The 20,277-nt window shown below is 43.1% G+C and overlaps 1 protein-coding gene across 1 annotated transcript in view; it reads left to right on the top strand.

The window, feature by feature from the left end:
- Window positions 1-20,277, top strand: part of shank3a (SH3 and multiple ankyrin repeat domains 3a) — a 520,369-nt gene that overhangs the window by 492,842 nt on the left and 7,250 nt on the right. The window contains exons 17-21 of the mRNA XM_060923596.1: window positions 7,373-7,453; window positions 9,874-9,897; window positions 10,187-10,311; window positions 10,443-10,548; window positions 12,006-14,487. Coding sequence (XP_060779579.1) covers window positions 7,373-7,453; window positions 9,874-9,897; window positions 10,187-10,311; window positions 10,443-10,548; window positions 12,006-14,487 — 2,818 coding nt within the window. The remainder of the gene's footprint in view (window positions 1-7,372; window positions 7,454-9,873; window positions 9,898-10,186; window positions 10,312-10,442; window positions 10,549-12,005; window positions 14,488-20,277) is intronic.

The following is a 20,277-nucleotide window of genomic DNA, read 5'->3' as shown; positions in this document are numbered from 1 at the left end:
CAGAATCTTTATTTTTAAATACATTTCTGAGTGGAGAGTATCTCCATCCTTGACTCTTGTACGCTGCATAATTGGGAATTTTAAAAAATATATTTTTTTGAGAGTTAAAATCGACCGCAAAGTTGGCATTCGAGCTGCCCCGCTGAGCCAGCCAGCCCTGAGTGAGTGACGTCACAGCGGTAACCAGTGCTATAGACCAAAGCCAGACTCGGCAGGCGAGAGTGGTTGCAATGGCCTCGTCGTTCACATTTATTGGAGATTGTTCAGATTCCTCAGATAGTAATACATCTGACTGTAATAGTCCTGAAATCGGAGTGTGTGTACATGCTACTGCTATACGCGTAGAACCGTATCAGTTCGAACCATCGGAAAGTGAATCCTATAGTCACACGTTGGCCACGGAGGCCCCCACCTTACGAAATAAAGCCAGAGAACAAAGCCGTCTACAGAATTGGATGGAATTGAACTGACGGTCTCATGTGACTCTCATTAAATCAGGATAGGCGTTAAAACTTATGCAACATGCATGCATTTTCACTGATAAAACGCAAAAGGCTAATTAAATAATCAGATGAACTGAGACGATCATATTCTGAAGCAAATTAAATAATCTTATACCAGTAACTTAAATACACAATACAACTTACATGTATTAATCTAAATGCAGGTAAACAACGAGTGTTGTTTTTTGTTATGTAACCAAATGAGAGTCGCATCTTACCCATCTGTATTCTCACTACTTGAAGGCTGAGCTTGTGGCCGATTGTTTTGAAGCAATCTGACTTTCAGTTCTTCATTCATTCGCTTCTTCCACATAAGGGTGAGATATTGCTGCTGAGGCAAGCATATCTAGTGGAGAAATCTGATGACTGGTCCACTCATTCTCCATTTTCTCCATACTGAGTACTCCGCCATTACTGCTCGGTTCACATTCCGGGAGAACTGGTGCAACTGAACTTACTTTCCTATTCTTGTAGTTTTCTTTTCCTTTAATTGTTGATACTGCACCCTCTTTCAATACGGGCTTATAGGCAATGCTCCTCAACAAATCAGAGGTTTCATACGAGTCATCAGTAAAATGTGCAGAGCAGAGGAGAGACCACTTCGTAGGTGCCCAATCCATGAATTTCTCGCAAAACGCGTCCAAATCTTTGCAATTTGAACATTCTTGGGCAGGGGTGGGCAATTCTTTTTTCCATGGGGCCACATGAGAAACAGAAAATTTTGTGGACGGCCAGACCAAAAGGCTGAACTAAATTCTGCATAATATTAATTGTATTTCTTTATATAAAGCAGTAAATAACATTGTTTTTACAAGCTGCTAAGACTGGTAAGAGTATGGAAAAAACGAGGTTGCCTTACGAAAAATGTCATTTATTCAATCAAATTTCCCAAAACAATGGTTAACAAAATGTGAACGTTTGTACCATTTTTTTTCAGTCACATTCACCCCAAAACACAATAAAGACATCACAATATTGTCTTTCTACTCCAAATATCAAGCACCAAGTCCACCAAGCACTCTTTCACAAATTCCCCCTCCGAGAATGGCTTTTTAGCGATTTTGTGGGAAAGCACAAAGCTGGTCTTGGTTGCTGCATCCCTGGATGTGTGGCGCTTGGTAAAAAAGCCTTGCTGCTTTTCTAGCTTAGCCATCAAAGCTTCCGATGTTCGCGCTATTTCAGCATCAGTCAAGTTTCGGTATTTCTCAGCGTGCTTCGTCTGGTAATGCCGACTCAAATTGTAGTCTTTGAACACGGCGATCTGCTCTCTGCAAACTAAACACACGGCTTTATCTCTGACTTCAGTAAATAAATACTTAGCAGTCCATGTTTTGTTGAAAGCCCTGCATTCGGCATCAACCTTTCTTCTTTTTGTGGACATTTTGGGGGCTAAAGTCTTCTTGTGATCTGCTCCCAACAACGTTGATTCGGTGTAGGTATCAGATCTACAGGTCGGCTCGGGCTCCAGTGCCTGCTGGTGACGTCACACTATGTGATTGGCTGGACCGTTTGAAGGATGATGTACAAGTTTGTGGTTGGTCTGGACAAATTACAGAAGTAGTTATCGCGGGATTAGGTTTCGTGGGATTTCATGTCATGCTCATGTCGTGTGCATTGCGTTTTTGTGGAACACAACTTCAAAATAAAAGCAATGCACATTCAGTCCATGCATGGGGTAAAATTAGAAAATACGTTTATTTTGTAATTTCTAATTAACCTTACACGGGCCAGTCAGAATGAACCAAAGGGCCGGATGCGGCCTGTGGGCCATAAAATGCCCAGGTCTGTTCTTGGGCCATGAATGCAACATAAATCCACCTTCTGTCGTGTTGCTGCACCCGCCAGCAACACATCTACATGGCATGGTGATAAATTAGCTCAAAATGGAGGATCAAAGTTGCAGTTAGCTCTGTGTTTTAGTATAGCGGAAATGGCGATGAGACCAATATCCTTCCTGCTGTGACGTCACAGATGTCAAGGTCATTCACTCAGACCGCTACCTGTATGAATCACTTTAATCATAAAAATTACCATCTTAGATTCATTGTTAACGCTTAAAACTAATCCTATGCCATTTTTGAGGTCTCAAGGCATTTATAAACAAAAAGTGAGGCTATGGTTCTGCGTATCTCCTTTAAGTTCCACCTGTGTGCAGTCAGTGTTACATGATCTGTCACATGATGTCTGTATAAATCAACCTGTTCTGGAAGGACCCTGACTCTGAAACACTACTAAGCAAGGAACATGAAAACCAAGGAGCCTCCAAACAGGTCAGAAACAAAGTTGTGGAGAAGTATAAAATTGGTTGGGTTATAAAAAAAAAAAATCTCAAACTTTGAATATCCCATGGAGCAAATCCATTATAGCAAATTGGAAATAATATGGCACCACTACAAACCTGACAAGAGAAGGCCACCAACCAAAACTCCTAGAATGGGCAAGGCAGGCATTAATCAGAGATGCAACAAAGACACCAAAGATAACACTGAAGGAGCTGCAAAGATCCACAGCGGAGATGGGAGTATCTGTCCATACGACCACTTTAAGCTGTACACTCCACAGAGCGGGGCTTTATGGAAGAGTGGCCAGAAAAAAGCCATTGCTTAAGAAAACACGTTTGTAGTTTGCCCAACAGCATGTGGCAGACTCCCCAAACACATGGAAGAAGATTCTCTGGTCAGATGAGACTAAAATTGAACTTTTTGGCCATCATGGGAAACACCATGTGTGGTGCAAACCCAACAACCTGAGAACACCATTCCTACAGTGAAGCATGGTGGTGGCAGTATCATGTTGTGGGGATATTTTTCATCTGCAGGGACAGGAAAGCTGGTCAGGACTGAAGGAAATATGGATGGCACTAAATACAGGGCAATTCTAGAGGAAAACCTGTTTGAGTCAGCCAGAGGTTTGAGACTGGGACGAAGGTTTACGTTCCAGCAGGACAATGACCCTAAACATACTGCTGGAGTGGTTTAAAAGGAAACATTTAAACGTCTTGGAATGGCCTAGTCAAAGCCCAGACCGCAATCCAGTTGAGAATCTGTGGCATAGCTTGAAGATTGCTGTACACCAACGCAACCCATCTAACTTAAAGGAGCTGGAGCAGTTTTGCCTTGAGGAATGGGCAAAAATCCCAGTGGCTAGATGTGCTAAGCTAATAGAGACATACCCCAAGAGACTTGTAGCTGTAATTGTAGCAAAAGGTGGCTGTACAAAGTATTGGCTTTGGGGGGTGAATACCATAGTCCAGATTTTTGTTGTTTTCATCCTAATTATTGTTTGTCACAATAAAAAAAAAAAAAAATTCACCTTTAAAGTGGTAGGCATGTTGTGTAAATCAAATGGTGCCCCCCCCCCCCCCCCCCCCCCGAAAAAAATCCATTTTTATTCCAGCCTGTAATGCGACAAAACAGGACAAACACTGGGGTGAATATTTTTGCAAGACATTGTATATTCCTAAAATAAACCTTTATTCACCATTTTTACCAATACCAATTTGATTCAGTCTGTTACATTCATAACTGCTGCCACTTAAAACGAGCTATTCTACCATTGACCGGCTGCAAGATATCTACCTGGACATACACCTTGCTGTATGTGTATAAACAAGCTACTAATGAAAACATCAACACACATGCAGGGGAGGTGAGTGTAAAGCTCTTATGACCTTCAGCTAACAATCACAGGACTGACTTCCTTCTTAATGATGCACATTCTTTTGTGCACAAATGTTGCTTTAGGAGCATTTAGACCATTTGTTGTCCATTATTTTGACCATGTTAACAGGAGCAGTAAATCAGAATTAATCTTGCAGTCTGAACATAGCTATGATGAACTGTTCATCACCTGTATTCATCCATTATCTGTAGCCGCTTATCCTCTTCTGACCATGGGCGAGAGGCGGGGTACACCCTGGACAAGTCGCCAGCTCATCACAGGGCTGACACAAAGAGACAAACAACCATTCACACTCACGGTCAATTTAGAGCCACCAATTAGCCTAACCTGCATGTCTTTGGACTGTGGGGGAAACCGGAGCACCCAGAGGAAACCCACGTGGACACGGGGAGAACATGCAAACTCCGCACAGAAAGGCCCTCATCGGCCACGGGGCTCAAACCCAGGACCTTCTTGCTGTGAGGCGACAGCGCTAACCACTACACCACTGTGCCGCCTACCCGTATTTCATGTTATAATCAAATTCACTCAAACGTGTTTTTTATACTCTTATGGCCAAATATGTTTTAAACAGATAAATCTCAAAATTTGAAGTTGGGGAGTTAGGATGACTCTAAAGGCCAGTGATTGACAGAGGCTCTAATATAATTGGAAAAGTAGGTCAATATTTTCAATACTAAATTATTATCCTATCATCATTAGGAGAATATTTTATTTACAATGTACTAATAAAACTAACATTTTAATTTTATTTTCGGCACACAAAAAACCCTATGCCAAGAGCCTCTATATCTCCCTGTGGTGGAAATTAACCTGTTAGCTTCATCCATCATGAAACAGGCTCCTTTTTCTCCCAAGTGTTTACATTTCACTCCTCTTTTTGTTGATGTTTAATCAATGCAAGGAAACCTTGAGCAAGCTATTCATACTAAATTAGTTTCCCTTGCCTCTGTTTGGTGTCAGGCCCAACAGATACAACTTCAGGCTCAGTTACATTTAAACTGTAAACGATGGCCTTTCGCGCATTTCTTATAGAGGGTATCCGACTTGCATCAAATGAGAAGTGAATTGCACTGTTTGCAGAACGTCTGTACGGTGTTACCGTATATTTTCAAGGTTGGCATGGCCGGTGATAGGGTGGTGAGGCCTAATCTGATATCTTTTCAAAATCCTTGGCTGCACCCCTGAATACTAGTTTGATTTAGTAATTGTATAGGCAGTGCTGATTCGTAGGTGAGTTGGTGTGGGTGGGTCTTACTCTTATGCTGCTTTGGGCGAAGAAGAAGCCTATCTCTGTAGAGTTAGCATAATGGTTAAAAAATTCTCAAAAGACAGAGAGTAAGCAACTTTGTGAAGGACTATAGTAATTGCATCAAACAGAGGAACAGGACGGAGGAGTGACAGTGTTGCCTAACAAGTGTCATGTTGGAAGGGAGATTTGAATTGATGAGTGATGAGGTCTTTTCTCTTGTAGCAACCAAGATGACTCAGCAGGCCTCATCCATATGTATACACACACTGTTACTGACATCGAGTTTTATTACCCCCCCCCCCCCCCCCCCTTTTTTCACAGTCACTGTAAAGTTATGCTTAGGTAGTGCAGCGTGTGTGTCGGCTTTAATTCATATAGTTCATATGGTGAAAAAGAAAATATGCTATTATAGTTTGATGGGTCGAAACTAGACAGAGTAGTGGTTTTGTGTCCTCTCTTCATTGATGGGACTACATCTACACGATAATCTATTCTGTATCCATGTAAATCATCCACCATTTCCTCTGCAACTCCCACACACTTCTGACCCATCTCTGACCTGTGCGCTGTGTGTTTGTAGAGCCACACAGAACAAAACAACCAATCATTTTACCTGTAACAGCAGTTTTTTGAGATTTTAAGTAGATTGTTCAGCTTGTAGTTTTATTTCTTTACTATCACGATTAGTTTGATAGTGCTTCATTTACATATATTCTGTTGCAGCATATATTCAGCTGTGACTATACTGAGATTCCCTCCTGAAAATGTGCATGGCTAATGTCATGACATTTGGTTGAATTTTACTCCACAGTAAAGATAGATAGATAGATAGATAGATAGATAGATAGATAGATAGATAGATAGATAGATAGATAGATAGATAGATAGATAGATAGATAGATAGATAGAGTGTCTACATAACTTGAAAAGCAGCTTTATTGTACCTCTGATATTGCTGTATATTATTACTAAGGTTTAGGATGCAGAGGTATGCCTGTACATTTGAATACGGAGGTGACGTTTAAGACAACGTACACGTGTTATATAACTATCAATTTAAGTTTTAGAATTACTTTCCACTTTTTGTCATTGCTTATATCTCACACACACACACACACACACACACACACACACACACACAACGTGATTCTTGCAGTTTAGCTGCATCAACCCAGGCCTTGCTCCTGCCAGAGTTGCCATGGTTACTACAATGAACGTTTGAATTAAGCATTGCATCAAGCCTTGGTATTTCTCTCTCTCTCTCTCTCTCTCTCTCTCTCTTACTTCTACTTTCCTCTTTCTTTCTTTCTCGCGCTGTCTCTGTTCAGTGAGGTTTCTGTTAGAGCGAATAAGGAGTGGAGAAACCAAGGCATCTTTTCTTCTGGAACTTTGTATCCATTTTCTTGTCGTTCTCTGCGTCTTCTCCAGCTTTGCCTTATTAGGGCTGTGTGTAGAGCGCACTGTTGGCAGTATTACCTCAGCATGAGCATTGAGCTAAAGGCACATTCAGCTCACAGAGGCAATGGGAGCATCCAGAGGAAAGAAGGAGCGAGAGAAGAGGAGTGACGAACAGGGAGAATGAAGGGATGTAAAAAGAGGAGTGTGTCTGTGTGTGGTTGGAATGTGATGGCGAGAAAGGTGGGGAATGGTATGGCTAGTAGTCAGACTCGCGCGAGGGGCCTAGCGGAGTGACCTGTGTTGCGTTTTGTGTGTGTGTGCGTGCGCGTGTGTGTGTATGGGTGTGAGGGAGAAAGGGACATGAAGAAGTTTCCGTCAGAGCGCAGTATGAATAAAGTGGCACGGCCACAGAAGGTGTCAGGTCTGGCCGAGCCAAGTGAGATGAAGGTGCACAAGAAGCGTTGGCAGTTGCAGGTAGGAAACAGGTGGGTGGCAATGCGCCACTACTCCTCATCCTCTCCCTGCCTTTCATCCACAGCACCACCGCCACCCAAGAGAGCACCCAGCACCACGCTCACGCCAAGGTCCAAGAGCATGACTGCTGAGCTTGAAGAGCTGGGTAAGACACACACACACACACACACAAACACCTATCTATCTATCTATCTATCTATCTATCTATCTATCTATCTATCTATCTATCTATCTATCTATCTATCTATCTATCTATCTATCTATCTATCTACACACACATTTGGAGACAATTTCCTCAAATCTCTAGCTTACTTTGCTTGCTCTCTCTCTCTCTGTTGTTTGCATGCCACACTCATCTTTCTCCCTCTGCCATTTGGGCTGTTCAAAACATCAGCTGTCTTTTCCACTCAATCTGTCCTCTTATTCGAATATACACATTGACACTCTTTGACAAAAAAGTAAAGAAAACAAAATATATGAATATATCAGTAATAAGATGCCATGTCGTGATTCGTTTCACACATTAAATCACATGTTTTGAATCATTTTTACTTCAAGAACAACAGACTTCATAAATAGGTGGGACCAAAACTGGTAGACATCCCTTGACGGTCTCATAAATAAACAAACAAACAAATAAATCCACAGGTACAAAAAGGTGTAATATTTAATCCACATGGCTACACTGCTGCAGATGGTGTTGGTACAGATTTACAATGGAGCTACACTTTTTAACTTTCAATCATGACTTGGTTTGCATGCTGTAATTGGTCTACACATGCTACTAGTTGCCCTCAAGTTGTTTTTGAAAGGTATCTTACATCTGAAACATGACATTATTATAACAATTCTCTGCAGATACAACCCCGATTCCAAAAAAGTTGGGACAAAGTACAAATTGTAAATAAAAATGGAATGCAATGATGTGGAAGTTTCAAAATTCCATATTTTATTCAGAATAGGACATAGATGACATATCAAATGTTTAAACTGAGAAAATGTATCATTTAAAGAGAAAAATTAGGTGATTTTAAATTTCATGACAACAACACCTCTCAAAAAAGTTGGGACAAGGCCATGTTTACCACTGTGAGACATCCCCTTTTCTCTTTACAACAGTCTGTAAACGTCTGGGGACTGAGGAGACAAGTTGCTCAAGTTTAGGGATAGGAATGTTAACCCATTCTTGTCTAATGTAGGATTCTAGTTGCTCAACTGTCTTAGGTCTTTTTTGTCGTATCTTCCGTTTTATGATGCGCCAAATGTTTTCTGTGGGTGAAAGATCTGGACTGCAGGCTGGCCAATTCAGTACCCGGACCCTTCTTCTACGCAGCCATGATGCTGTAATTGATGCAGTATGTGGTTTGGCATTGTCATGTTGGAAAATGCAAGGTCTTCCCTGAAAGAAACGTCGTCTGGATGGGAGCATATGTTGCTCTAGAACCTGGATATACCTTTCAGCATTAATGGTGTCTTTCCAGATGTGTAAGCTGCCCATGCCACATGAACTAATGCAACCCCATACCATCAGCGATGCAGGCTTCTGAACTGAGCGCTGATTACAACTTGGGTCGTCCTTCTCCTCTTTAGTCCGAATGACACGGCGTCCCTGATTTCCATAAAGAACTTCAAATTTTGATTCGTCTGACCACAGAACAGTTTTCCACTTTGCCACAGTCCATTTTAAATGAGCCTTGGCCCAGAGAAGACGTCTGCGCTTCTGGATCATGTTTAGATACGGCTTCTTCTTTGAACTATAGAGTTTTAGCTGGCAACAGCGGATGGCATGGTGAATTGTGTTCACAGATAATGTTCTCTGGAAATCTTCCTGAGCCCATTTTGTGATTTCCAATACAGAAGCATGCCTGTATGTGATGCAGTGCCGTCTAAGGGCCCGAAGATCACGGGCACCCAGTATGGTTTTCCGGCCTTGACCCTTACGCACACAGATTCTTCCAGATTCTCTGAATCTTTTGATGATATTATGCACTGTAGATGATGGTATGTTCAAACTCTTTGCAATTTTACACTGTCGAACTCCTTTCTCATATTGCTCCACTATTTGTCGGCGCAGAATTAGGGGGATTGGTGATCCTCTTCCCATCTTTACTTCTGAGAGCCGCTGCCACTCCAAGATGCTCTTTTTATACCCAGTCATGTTAATGACCTATTGCCAATTGACCTAATGAGTTGCAATTTGGTCCTCCAGCTGTTCCTTTTGTGTACCTTTAACTTTTCCAGCCTCTTATTGCCCCGTCCCAACTTTTTTGAGATGTGTTGCTGTCATGAAATTTCAAATGAGCCAATATTTGGCATGAAATTTCAAAATGTCTCACTTTCGACATTTGATATGTTGTCTATGTTCTATTGTGAATACAATATCAGTTTTTGAGATTTGTAAATTATTGCATTCCGTTTTTATTTACAATTTGTACTTTGTCCCAACTTTTTTGGAATCGGGCTTGTATGGCCCACTGGGTTTGTTATACTGTCCATTTCAGTACTGAATATATTGACTGTTGTGAGAGCTTAATAGAACAGTGTTTTCATTTATTCCATGCTAAGCATCTGCAAGGAGGAGGCGAGGAGGTGAGTTGTTATATTTCTGACATTGTGAAGCTACTTTAGTGTTACTGGTTGAATCACCACAACTATCTCAAGAAATTATCACCCTTTTGAATGACTGAAATGCAGTTTAAATATCTTTATATCTCAGTCTCATTTATGAATCTCATGGCATGAGTGAAAGACTGTCAATTACTGTGCAGTGCTGATAAAACATTAATGTTTTATCATAACAATGACATAATGAATGTGTCTGTCTGTGGTTATACTTTGTTGTGTGTGTGGGTGTGTGTGTATGCATGCATTTGTACAGAAAGGCTAGATGAAATCTTGGCCTCTCAGGAGTCAACAATGAGGCCGCAAGTGGAGGCAGACTACAGAGCAGCCACGGTGAAGCAACGACCAACCAGCCGCCGAATTACACCAGCAGAAATCAGTGTGAGATACCATACAGATGTTTGCAATTATGCTACCAAGCTGTTATCCATGACTTAGCATGGAAAACACAAGACTGTTTGGTTTTTAAAAGTTATATAACTGTACTCTAACAACTTTGCGGTTATGTGTAGTCTCTTTTCGAGCGGCAAGGTCTTGCTCTCCATGGTCCTCTTCACCCAGCGCTGGAAAAAGCTCATATTCAGCTGCCCAAAGGCATGTCCAGAACCAAGTCCTTCGGTAAGCTTTCCTTTTTTTCTTTTCTTTTTTAAACAGAGTTTTACTTTTTTATATGAGTGATTCCACGCTTATGGGTACTGAAATGGGGACATGAACTTCTCATCTCATTCATCTCATTATCTCTAGCCGCTTTATCCTTCTACAGGGTCGCAGGCAAGCTGGAGCCTATCCCAGCTGACTACGGGCGAAAGGCGGGGTACACCCTGGACAAGTCGCCAGGTCATCACAGGGCTGACACATAGACACAGACAACCATTCACACTCACATTCACACCTACGGTCAATTTAGAGTCACCAGTTAACCTAACCTGCATGTCTTTGGACTGTGGGGGAAACCGGAGCACCCGGAGGAAACCCACGCGGACACGGGGAGAACATGCAAACTCCACACAGAAAGGCCCTCGCTGGCCCCGGGGCTCGAACCCAGGACCTTCTTGCTGTGAGGCGACAGCGCTAACCACTACACCACCGTGCCGCCCGCGGACATGAACTTATTTTTAAAAATTCACCTAAAACCATTTCTTTTTTTACCATCAGGTCACAAAACATGTAATCTTTAATGAATGATATGTTAAAAGATAACTTTAATTTTCTGAGATGTAATAAAAACATATTTATATGCCAAAGTCAGAACGTAACAGAAGTGTTGTGGACATATAGATTCTCAATTTTAACAATGTAGAATTATTTTATAACTGTATTTTATTATGTATAGATAAAGTAATGATATATTAGAATATAACAGTGAGGGTTTTTTTTTTTAATGTAGCAATCTACATCAGCTTTTTTTAATAATGTTTGACACCAATAGAATGACATTGTCTGATACAAAAATGTAAAAAGACTGGTTGGCTTTTTGAAACATAGGAAGGTGATGTTTTAGCAAATATAATTAATAAACATGTGTAGTAGAATAAACATACACATTCTTTCAATAAGATTAACATGGTATATAGCTAGATTGTAATTAATTTGTAACAGACGCAAGATGGACAATCGTAACAGAAGTAATGTCCCCAACAGCTCTTGCGAATCTGACGATTTTTTCAAAATGATTATTTAATAACTTTTGATTTAATATGGATTGAGCATTAATTTTATCTTAATTATCTCTCAAAGTTACAATTAATAACTGGCAATAAATCATTCATCACTACTGTGAGTAAAATTTAATTGTTAACACGTTGTATATACCCATGTCTGCATATCGCCATATTACCCATAAGCGTGGAATCACTCATATATATTTATTTTTACTGTTTTCACATTTCTGTCTTCTCCACCAATTTGGAGGCATTTGGTCAGCTCAGTACTGCCTTGATTAATTTCCTTTTATCACTAAATCAGTTGCTATAATGTCAGATGTAGTGGGAGAAGAGGATAACTGTTGAGACCACTGGCCCACTGTATGCTGAAAGAACTGAGTTCTTTTTGGTGTTCTATCCTTGTCTTTATAGGAGCTACTGAGGAGGACCGTCTGTCTGCCCTGGCAGCGGAGCACAGATTTCCACGGAGCTCCTCAATGACAGATACCCTGAGAGACAGTCACAGCATTCCTCCTCCACCTCAGACAGCACCACCTCCTCCACCCTCACTCTATTACCTGGACATGGGGCCACCGCCACCTTTCTGCCCACCCCCTCCTCCGAGCCGTGTTCATGACACCAGCCGCTCCAGCTTTAAGCCAGGCTCAGAGGCCCGACTGCATGGCCTACCGCAGACCATGTCCGCTGAGCTGTATGAACCCCCACGTCACAGTGCTCACATAGATCGACAGAAGAAGGCCCGTTCCATGATTCTCCTGCAAGACTCGTCCCACCATCCTGTAGAGCCCACAGACATCACACGGCCAAGCCCAGCCTCCACCCCACCAGAGAGAATCAAGCGCAAAGGACGCGTTATCGACAACCCTTACGCTAATGTGGGCCAGTTCAGCATGGGCCTGTACACCCCACCACCCAGCAAGCCCCAGCGCAGGAAGAGCCCACTAGTAAAGCAATTGCAGGTGGAGGATGCCCAAGAGCGAGCCTCACTGGCACTGGCTTCAGCCCACTCCAGGGAGCATTCACCCACAGGCCGACTGGCAGCTCACCATACTAGCAGGGCAGAGTACTACCAGCAGCAACTGCTACACGAGCGCAGTCGAGCTCAACCTGAGGGTCTGCTACAGGGCAAAGGGCATTTTGCTGCTGCAATTGCTGGCGCTGTTAAGGACAGGGAGCAGCGCCTTGAGGAGCGGCGAAAATCCACAGTCTTCCTGTCTGTGGGCACCATGGAAGGCAGCTCAGCCCCACCAATAGAATCCCCTTTACTCACACAGTCTCATTCTGTTGATGAACGCTTGCTCACCAGTGAACTTGGTCAGCTGCCTCCACCTGCCCTGGCACTGCGACCCTCTCCAAGTGGCACAACTTTCATCCACCCACTGACAGGGAAGCCCCTTGACCCCAACTCCCCTTTGGCACTTGCGCTGGCCGCAAGGGAACGGGCTTTAACTTCCCAGAGCCAATCCCCTGCTAGCAGCCCTGAGCCTAGGACTAAGCATGAGGTTGCTAGTGGGGTGCTGTTCATGGACACCCAGACCAAAGAGGCTGAGGGCGAGAAGGACTTAGCATCATTCTCCTTTTCCCCTGGAGAAAAACGGAGCTACACATCTACCCCCACTAGCAAGATCTCATGGGGGACACCAACAACCACAAGAAAAGAAACAGACCTGGGAACAGATAAGAAAGAGGAGAGGAAAGTAGAAGACAAGAAGAGCATGATCATCAGTATCATGGACACATCGCAGCATAAAACTGCTGGGCTTATTATGGTTCATGCAACCAGCAATGGACAGGCAGTAGGACTGAGCCCAGAACATGTCTCCCCTCCTCCCAAAGGCATCATTTCAGAGACCCCAAAGTCCACATTAGCTGAAATCAAGCGGACCAAGTCTCCCAGCCCAGAAGCACCCTCCACCCCAACTCCAACCCCTGCCACACCCTCAACCCCCCAAGTACCCACTAGTCCTTCCTCAGATAAAACAGCCCAGGCATCCTCTAGCCAATCTTCAGATAAAACCCTGGCCCAAGGGAGCTCAGAGGAAGATGTGGAGCCCTACTCTGTTACCTTACCACCTGCCATGCTGTCCTCTAGTGATGAGGAGACACGGGAGGAACTACGCAAAATTGGTGTGGTTCCTCCACCAGATGAATTTGCAAATGGTCTCCTAGTAAAGGAACCTGCAGCTCCTGCTACACCTTCAACAGCCAAACTAGTGACCCCCTCAGAACCATCCCCAGTCCCAGGTCCCACCCCTCCAACTGCAGCTGCTACAGCAGCACAGGCCCCTGCCACCAGCGGCCCACCAGCAGCCTCAGGGAAGCCATCTGAGCCCCACCTGGGCCCAGAGTCTGCTGCTGACTCTGGAGTAGAGGAAGTGGACACTCGCAGCTCCAGCGATCACCATCTGGAGACCACGAGTACCATCTCCACTGTCTCCAGTATGTCCACCCTATCCTCAGAGAGTGGCGAGCCCACTGACACCTACACGTCCCATGCCGACGGCCAGACCTTCATCCTTGATAAGCCGCCAGTGCCTCCAAAGCCAAAGCTCAAGTCTCAGCTCAGCAAGGGCCCAGTAACGTTCAGGGACCCCCTGCTCAAACAGTCCTCAGATAGTGAGCTGCTCTCACAGCAGCATGCAGCAGCACTGGCTGCTGCAACGGGGACCTCGGGCCCAACAAGACCCCGCTACCTCTTCCACAGACGCTCCAAGCTATGGGGGGACCCCATAGAACCCCGTCCACTTGCAGGCACAGAGGAAGGCAAACCCACTGTGATAAGTGAGCTCAGCTCCAGACTGCAGCAGCTCAACAAGGATACATGCTCACTCGGTGAAGAACCGCTCATAGGCTCACTCGACCCTGGACGCAAGTCACCTGTGGCTGGTGCCAGGTGAGTAGTGAGCTTCATAATACAGAGCTCAAATTCACACTGATCACTTAATATAGTTGGTTTTTGGTTTTCTTTTTTTTTTTCCTGATGCATTCTCATGAACATCCTGCAACTCACCAGTTATTATGTCACTGTGCAGCAACAATTTGCTTGAATGTGATTTTTGCTTGTTTGATCCATTCTATTGGGTTTGGGCATTTACAAATTAAACAGAACAGTGTATGGGCTAATACTTTGTGTAAATACTTTTTTTGTGATTGCTTTTGTGATTATAATGCCTATTAAATACAGTAAGTTATATTTAGTTGACAAGACTTGACTGGACTTTTGACTGAACAAGGGCTCATGACCGGGGGTGGAAAAAGGAATAAGAAATTATTATATACTTAAATGAAAGTAGAGATAATGTGCCAAAATCTTACTCAATTAAAAGTGGAAGTATTCAAGCAAAAATGCAATAATGTGAAAGTCTAAAAGTACTATTCAATAAAACTGCTTGAATATTATTTGTTGCTGTTGTTTTCAAGCAACCATGCCATTTTTCTTAAACACTTTAGTCAGTCTTTAAGTTTGCTGGTGACTGACATAATTTGCTGTCCCTTCCAAACCATTAGCAAAAAAAACAGACTAATTTAGTTAAATATAGCCAGTTAACGATTACAAATTAACGAAACTTATCTCAACATGCTTTTTCAAATGAGATGGAGTTCTTGCCTTCTGGGGAGGCAAAGGAGATGCCTCAGTTTCGAGGAGTCTTTGCTTACTTCTGCATATTGAAAATTTTACTGTGGTGAATTTTAGATGCACATACAGTAAATAGTGATAGCACGAACTATATTGTGTAGCATGAGAAGGTCACAGCCGATGACAAATTGGCACAATTCTTGAGAGTTTGTTTTTTCCTACACTGATGAATTGAATTGGATGCTCAAGTGAAATGTAAATAAAATCTGAGCCTTTTATTTATTGATCTATAGAGTACAGTTAATTGATGTATAAAATACTGTTGGCTGCATGAGAGAAGACTAGACATTCCAGATTTGTAATGAGTACCTTGTAAATCTTAATAAAAACCTTAGGAGTAAAAAGTATGCTTTTTTTTTTCTTGCGAATATAATTGAGCAAGGGCGGCACGGTGGTGTAGTGGTTAGCGCTGTCGCCTCACAGCAAGAAGGTCCTGGGTTCGAGCCCTGGGGCTGGCGAGGGCCTTTCTGTGTGGAGTTTGCATGTTCTCCCCGTGTCCGCGTGGGTTTCCTCCGGGTGCTCCGGTTTCCCCCACAGTCCAAAGACATGCAGGTTAGGTTAACTGGTGACTCTAAATTGACCGTAGGTGTGAATGTGAGTGTGAATGGTTGTCTGTGTCTATGTGTTGGCCCTGTGATGACCTGGCGACTTGTCCAGGGTGTACCCTGCCTTTCGCCCGTAGTCAGCTGGGATAGGCTCCAGCTTGCCTGCGACCCTGTTGAAGGATAAAGCGGCTAGAGATAATGAGATGAGATGAGATAATTGAGCAATATTACAAATATTCACTTTCAAAAACATTCAATATAAAATATCCATCCATCCATTATCCGTAGCCGCTTATCCTGTTCTACAGGGCCGCAGGCAAGCTGGAGCCTATCCCAGCTGACTATGGGCGAGAGGCGGGGTACACCCTGGACAAGTCGCCAGGTCATCACAGGGCTGACACATAGACACAGACAACCATTCACACTCACATTCACACCTACGGTCAATTTAGAGCCTCCAATTAGCCTAACCTGCATGTCTTTGGACTGTGGGGGGAAACTGGAGCACCCGGAGGAAACCCACACGGACATGGAGAAAATATGCAAACTCCACACAGAAAGGCCCTCGCCAGCCGCTGGGCTCGAACCCAGGACCTTCTTGTTGTGAGGCAACAGTGCTAACCACTACACCACCGTGCCGCCCCCAATATAAAATATAATCACCCTAAATGTAAAACATCTTCCTGCTCCCATTAAGGGTCGCCACAGCAGATCATCTGGATCTGCATATTTGATTTGGCATAGGATTTTTTTTTCCCTCCCCCAACACCAGATGCCCTTTCTGAAGCAACCCTCCCCAGTCTATCTGGGCTTGGGACCAGCACTAAGTATGCACTGGCTGGGTATTTTTACCTAAACTGCATGTCGTTGAACTGTGGGAGGAAACTGGAGCACCTGGAGAAAACCCACACAGACGCAGGGAGAACATGCAAACCCCGTACAGAAAGGCACCCGTCGGCCATAAGGTTTGAACCCGGAACCTTCTTGCTGTGAGGCAATAGTGCTAATCACTGCACCACTGTGCTGCCACCCCAAATGTAAAATATAATCATCCCAAAATAATACTTAAAGTGCCATTCCACCATTGGATGTATTCTTTGGCATAAAATACAATATATTTTATGACAACATGACTAGACAGAGAAATCTTTTAGCTTCAAAATGATATATCAAACATAATTTTTTGACAACGACAAGTATATTAATTTTGCGACCAAAGTCACCTACCCTTTTAATTTCCGCACGGTAGTGAAACGTGATGTCATCGGCAGGTTCCCCTTCTTGTGTACCACGTGTCGGTCTATTTTTAGACCAGGAAACCCCCAAAGAGAGAGAGTCATTTCTCCTCGTATATGGGGGCCAAAAAAATTGCGAAAAATTTTGAGTTAATCTTTCAGTTAGCTAGATTTATTGGAATTAGCTAGATTTATTGGTATTATTTTTATCGCGTTCTATCCGCCATTGCTGATAATATGTGCCACGTCACACGTCACGTGGTACACAAGAAGGGGAACCTGCCGATGACATCACGCGCGGAAATTAAAAGGGTAGGTGACTTTGGTCGCAAAATTAATATACTTGTCGTTGTCAAAAAATTATGTTTGATATATCATTTTGAAGCTAAAAGATTTCTCTAGCTAGTGATACCATTTATATATGTTGTCAAAATATATTGTATTTTATGCCAAAGAATACATCCAATGGTGGAATGGCACTTTAAGTATAGTGACAAAGTACAGTTCCCCAAGTATTTTCCACTCCTGCTTATGCCATCTGTCTTGCAGTAAGTGATAATACCCAATGCCGTGTTAATGAACAAGGAGGAGGTGAAGTTTTTCTGATATCAGGATGCTTCAGTGGACTTTATTTTGCTTACAAGCATGTAATAACAGAGGATTTTGTTTGTTTTGCTCATTCATAACTGTTATTTGAAATTGCAAAACTTTATTTATTGGTTTGTTTGTTTAAGTTTCTAGTTTCAGTGGTTTATATGGTCACTCCCATGCACTGTAGCCATATGCCACAAACATAAATTGTTCCACTTTGCCAGTTCATAAAGCCCAATCTAGAATGTGTGTGGACTTTGACACTGCTGTATGACAAGTGTGAACCAAATGCCAAGCTAGATATATCGGCCCCACTAGTACTGTCAGAGTTACAACATTCCTCTACTCATTTATAGATATAATGATGAAATGTGTTCCATTCCTCCATGAGGCAAATATTTGAAAGTATATTTAAATGTTGTATCAATAAGATCTGGTTGAATCTATAATGTATAATATCGGTATAACTTTGAATTGAAAGAAGCTTTATCACATGTACTCTGTCTTTTATGTATTATTATTTTAACATTATTATTTAAACATTAAAGGACCTTTGTTCGTATTTATTTTTTGATGGATGGATGTCTTATGCGAGGTTTTTGCTGTTTTCTTTGTGCTTTTATTGCTCATTTTCCATGTGGCCTTTTAGTATTCAACATCATTAATTCTAGTGAACAGAAAGTAGACCCTTTAAAGGTGTCTCAAAGTCAAGCACTAATTGCTTTGGCTGCACTTAGTGGCCTGCCAGAAAAAGCTTGTGACAGATGAAGAATTACTACTTACAGTTTAGCACAGATGCTATTTTTAGCGGGTGCTATGCTGATTATCAAAGATTTGTGCATTTGTCGTCTGATATTGCCTTAGGTACTACTTAGTGATGTTAGCACATCAGAATCACTCTGATCCTATTTGTCTCTAAGGCACTACTGCTGCTTTAAAAAGACACGCTACAATCCCAGTTCCAAAAAAAAAAAACTGAAGCGCTGTGCAAAATGAAAATAAAAATAGAACGCAATGACTTGCAAATTCTTTTTGATCTATAGTCAACTGAATACAATACAAAGACAAGATATTTAATGTTCAAACTGATCAACTTGGGCAGCACGGTGGTGTAGTGGTTAGCACTGTCGCCTCACAGCAAGAAGGTTCTGGGTTTGAGCCCAGTAGCCGACGGGGGTCTTTCTGTGTGGAGTTTGGATGTTCTCCCCGTGTCTGCATGGGTTTCCTCCGGGTGCTTCAGTTTCCCCCACAGTCCAAAGACATGCAGGTTAGGCTAATTGGTGGCTCTACCGTAAATTGACCGTGAGAGTGAATGGTTGTTTGTCTCTGTGTCAGCCCTGCAATGGCCTAGTGACTTGTCCAGGGTGTACCCCACCTCTCGCCTATAGTCAGCTGGGATAGGCTCCAGCTTGCCCGTGACCCTGCACAGGATAAGCGGTTATGGATAATGGATGGAAAACTGATCAACTTCATTGTTTTTTGTAAATATACATTCGGTCTGAATTTGATGCTTGCAACACATTTAAAAAAAAATTGGGACTGTTACATCACCTTTTCTTTTAACAACACTCAGGTGGGGTTTACATTAGACCATATCAGCGGATCATCAGATTAACATTTTTAAAACGATTAGCGTGCACACAGCAACACCAATACACGATTCGCGTGCACACAGCAACACCAATACACAGATACGCTCGGCTCCGCAGGCATCCTGCGCTCCAAATCACTCCGCCCTGAACAGCGAGTGCCCTCTGGAGGGTGCGCACTCCGGCCCTGCGCAGCTCACAGAGCGCACAAGTATAGCGCACGAGCAGTGATTCGGGACTGAGCCGCTGTGTGTGTGATCCCAGCACATATCACTTACCACTTGCAAGTGGAAGGATGGCAAGCCTAAAGACAATCATAACTACACAATGGGCAGTATTTGCATCAGTATTTGCAGTATTTTCCTACTTTTATACTCTTTAATGAAAGGTGATACAAGGCGGAAGTCCGCGCCGTTTTTCAGCAGTCGCGTCACATGACCAACGCCAGCGAATCAGGAAGGTGGATGTCACAGTGACATTGTCCAATGACGACGCCAGCTAGAGCTCAGCACAGCGTATCCGCGTATTCTCAATGTTTACACAGCACCGGACCAGACACGATCTGGATTGAATACGTGGACCCTGGCGGATTCCCGTTTCCCGGCGTTTCCAGGCATTTTAATGTAAACGGACAGTGCATCCGCGAAGAAAACGAGACAGATACGGTCTAATGTAAACTTGGCCTCAGTAAGCGTTTGGGAACTGAGGACACTAATTGTTGACGTTTGTAACATGAGATTCTTTACCATTCTTGCTTGATATATGAATTCAGTTGCTCAATGGTTTGGGGTCTCCGCTGAATTTTGCTCTTCATAATGCACCACACATTTTCAATGGGAGGCAGGCAGACCAGTTTAGCACCTGCACTCTTTTACTACAAAACCACACTGTTGCAACACGTGTATAATGTGGCTTGGCATTGTCTTGTTAGAATAAGCAGGGACACCCTGAAAAATAGGTCATCTGAATGGCAGCATATGTTGCTCCAAAACCTGTATGTAACTTTCAGCATTAATGGAGCCTTCACAGATGTGTAAGTTGCCCATGCCATGGGCACAACACACCACCATACCATTCGAGATGCTG

Source organism: Neoarius graeffei, chromosome 6 (assembly GCF_027579695.1).
Source record: "Neoarius graeffei isolate fNeoGra1 chromosome 6, fNeoGra1.pri, whole genome shotgun sequence".
In the NCBI taxonomy this organism is placed as follows: Eukaryota; Metazoa; Chordata; class Actinopteri; order Siluriformes; family Ariidae; genus Neoarius; species Neoarius graeffei.
Note: the sequence above shows the minus strand (reverse complement) of the source record. Positions and strands in the feature narration are given on the sequence as shown.